At 52.4% G+C, this 3,805-nt stretch overlaps 1 protein-coding gene across 1 annotated transcript in view; it reads left to right on the top strand.

The window, feature by feature from the left end:
* Positions 1-3,805, top strand: part of LOC107111327 (zona pellucida sperm-binding protein 3-like) — a 20,671-nt gene that overhangs the window by 13,136 nt on the left and 3,730 nt on the right. Inside the window, 5 exon segments of the mRNA XM_015412290.1 lie at positions 13-40; positions 665-678; positions 1,060-1,073; positions 2,018-2,217; positions 2,319-2,439. Of these exon segments, the coding sequence (XP_015267776.1) occupies positions 13-40; positions 665-678; positions 1,060-1,073; positions 2,018-2,217; positions 2,319-2,439 (377 nt within the window).

The raw sequence follows: 3,805 nt of genomic DNA, 5'->3' as shown, positions 1-3,805 counted from the left end.
CGAGTTAGACAGAAGTCCCAACCAATGCTCCCTCTAAGCTGTGGAGTCTTGTGAGCAAACATTCTACTTTGCGAGCTGCTGGCATTAAAGTTGTGAGCGAGCGATTTGGCTGCTGCACAAGTCGGTCTGCTCGGGAGCCCTACTTCCCGAGCGAAGACAAAAATGTGTGAGCCGGAGGCTAAGAAACTGTGAGCTGGCTCACACTAACTCGGCTTAGAGGGAACACTGGCAGCTCTTGATACAGTCTAGGTATCCCTGCACTAGTGAAACTTTTGTCTCCATCCTTGTTCAAGTCACTATATGGCAAGGTCAGGATCTGCGATACAGGGCTATTTTTGGGCAGGAGCACACAAGGTTGGCAACCCTAGAGGGGGCCAGCGGAAGAAAGTCAGCTGAGCGGAGGAAGCACTATATGCTCCCGAGATGTAGAGGTCAATGTTCCCTCTAAGCTGTAGAGTCTTGTGAGCAAAAATTCTACTTTGTGAGTGACTGGTGTAAAAGTTGTAAGCGAGCGATTTGACTACTGCATGCATTAGTTTGCTCTGGAAGCCCTCCTTCCTGAGCTAAGACAAAAATGTGTGAGCCAGAGGCTAAAAAACTGTGAGCTGGCTCACACTAACTCGGCTTAAAGGGAACACTGGTCCCAGCTCTTGATACAGTCTAGGTGTCCCTGCACTAGTGAAACTTCTATCTCCATCCTTGTTCAAGTCACTGTATGGCAAGGTCAGGATCTGCGACGCATGCGAAACGGAGCAAGGACCGTTTTCTCCAGTGTGCAGATTCAGCAAGTGTTGGAATCTTTTGTTGTTGTTGTTGCAAACGCACGTGAAGGTCTGACTCACCTCTTGCTTGCAGCGCAGATGAGACGATTGCTGCAGCCCCATTGCGTGTAGGGTTTGATCCCTCCTGTGGGTTTGACCCACAGGTCTCCTATTGAAGTTGATAAGCTTCGACAGGGCAGAAGCCTAAGGTGGCGGGGGAATGGCCCACTCTTTACCACCCGCATTTCACTCCAGTTATCTGTGGAGGGCTCTGGCTCGCCTGTCCTTGGAAGCTAAGCAGGGTCGGCCCTGGTTCGGACTTGGGTGGGAGACCGCCAAGGAAGCCCAGCAGACGATGGCAAGCCACCTCTCTTCATCTCCAGCCCTGAAAATTCTTTGGGGTCAGCAGGAGTCAGCTGTGACTCAATGGCATGGTCCACCACTAAAATGTATGACTGAGGGGACAAGCACACCCCAACTGAACAGTTGTGTCGTGTCATTGCTACGTCCAGGAATCCTGCCAGGGAAAGGGTTGGTGGCACTTCCAGTTGGGGAACGACAGTCATGTGTTTGGAGAAGTCAAGAGCCCTGGCTTTTCTAGTGTCCTGGCCCTGCTGGTGGACCTCCTCATGGCACCTGGTTTTTGGGCATTGTGTGACACAGAGCGTTGGACTGGGTGGGCCACTGGCCTGATCCAACATGGCTTCTCTTATGTTCTTTTGTCCGGGGCAGTGATGCTCTGTAATACTTGTGCTTGGGGAGCCACAGTGCTTCTGGAGTTCTGGCCCCGCTGGTGGACCTCCTGATGGCCCCTGGGTTTTGGCCACTGTGTGACACAGAGTGTTGGACTGGGTGGGCCACTGGCCTGATCCAACATGGCTTCTCTTATGTTCTTATGTCCGGGGCAGTGATGCTCTGTAATACTTGTGCTTGGGGAGCCACAGTGGGAGGGCTTCTGGAGTTTTGGCCCCGCTGGTGGACCTCCTGGTGGCCACTGGGTTTTGGCCACTGTGTGGCACAGAGTGTTGGACTGGGTGGGCCACTGGTCTGATCCAACATGGCTTCTCTTATGTCCAGGGCAGTGATGCTCTGTAATACTTGTGCTTGGGGAGCCACAGTGGGAGGGCTTCTGGAGTTCTGGCCCCACTGGTGGACCTCCTGGTGGCCCCTGGGTTTTGGCCACTGTGTGGCACAGAGTGTTGGACTGGATGGGTCATTGGCCTGATCCAACATGGCTTCTCTTATGTTCTTATCAGTTTCTCCTCAATTGCCTTCCAGATGACTGGACAGCCGAGAGAACCTCTAAGAGGTACCAGCTGGGAGATGCCATGCACGTGCAGGCGGACGTGAACACGGTCAACCACGTGGCTCTGAGGCTCTTTGTCGACCACTGTGTTGCCACCCTGAGTCCGAACAGAGAAACCTCTCCCAGATACTCAATTATCAACTTCCACGGGTAAGAACATCTCTGGGATTTTTGAGATGCTTCCGAAGTTGTCTCTTTAAACGACCCAAATAATCCCCTGCAAGGTTGCTGACTCTTGCTTTTGGGTCCAGGTGCCTGGTGGATGGGAGATCGGAGGACTCCAGTTCCGCCTTTGTGTCTCCCAGGACCAGACCGGACTCTCTCCGGTTCACAGTCGATGCCTTTAGGTTTGCCCAGGAACAGGGAGACCTGGTAAGTCACTGGCCGATGTGCTGAAGATTTTTTTCCCCTGCCTAAATTGACAGTCACTTTTCCCGGCATGTATTTATTCGCTTCATTTATACCCCACCTCTCTCCCCAGTGTGGGGCCCAAAAGTGCCTTAGATCGTTCTCCATTTCATCCTCACGGCAATCCTGTGAGGTAGGTTAGGCTGAGTGTGTGTGACTGGCCCGAGGTCACCCAGCGAGCTTTTGCAGCGGAGTGGGGATTTGAACCTGGGTTTCGCAGCTCCTTGTCTGACACTCTAACCATTACACCAACAAAACAGAAACCGCAAACTGAGCTGAAACGAAACGTGAGCTTTTAAACATGATACATTAAGTGGTGTAGAAACTACCTCTTCTGGGGCGTACCTGCAGGGATAGGCAGCAATAAAGTAGTATGTGTAAATACAGAGGAAAGGCTAGGTGGTGTCTGGGCCAGGTAGGCTCTTGTTCTCTGATTTGGCATATTCTCTGATATCTCATAAATTGTAGAATTGGAGTTGTCAACTCTGAGTTAGGAAATTCCTGGAGACCTGTGGGACTGAGGCCAGGGATTGGGGAGGGGAAGGAACTCGGGTGGTGTCCTGCCATACAGGGGTTATTTTGTAGAAAAGGAGGTGCAGGAGCTCATTAGCATAACTCATTTGCATATGCCACACCCCCTGACATCACCAGAAGTGTGTCAGAAGACAACACCCACCGCTCAGGCTTCACTGGACTGTTTTGGATTGCTAGCTATGGTGGGGAATGCGCAGATCTGCCCTCACAGAGGAGGGAGAGCTTGTACCTGAATAAAACATGGCCTTAAAGGTGCCACTGGACTTTTTGGGATTGCTAGCTAGGGGGGAACGCACAGATCTGCCCTCACACAGATCTGTGCAGAGAGCGGAAGGGGGGAGAGAGAGAGAGAGAGGAAGGGACAGAAATAAGGCGGGAGAGAAGGAAAGAAGGAAGGAAAGAAAGAAAGAAAAAGAAGGAAAGAAAGAGGGAGAGAAGGAGCAGGGGGCAGGGCTTGTTGCATGTGCCCGCCCCCTGGGCTCTTTACTGCCAGAGCTCCGCTCCTGTGCGCTCCTGCAGGAAATGACCCCTGATGCCATAGAGTCAATCTTCCAAAGCGGCCATTTTCTCCAGTGGGACTGCGGTCTGGAGCCCAGTTGTCAATTCCAGGAGATCTCTAGGACCCACCTGGAGGTTGGCCAGCCCTATGTGGAATTGATCTCAGTTGGGCGGAGAGCCGGTTTGGTGTAGTGGTTAGGAGTGCAGACTCTAATCTGGGAGAACCGGGTTTGATTCCCCACTCCTCCACATGCAGCTGCTGGTGTGGCCTTGGGTCAGTCACAAGTTTTTTCAGAGC

This window comes from Gekko japonicus, unplaced genomic scaffold (assembly GCF_001447785.1).
Source record: "Gekko japonicus isolate JY-2015 unplaced genomic scaffold, Gekko_japonicus_V1.1 scaffold3220, whole genome shotgun sequence".
Lineage (NCBI taxonomy): Eukaryota > Metazoa > Chordata > Lepidosauria > Squamata > Gekkonidae > Gekko > Gekko japonicus.
This window is presented reverse-complemented; position numbering and strand designations above follow the sequence as displayed.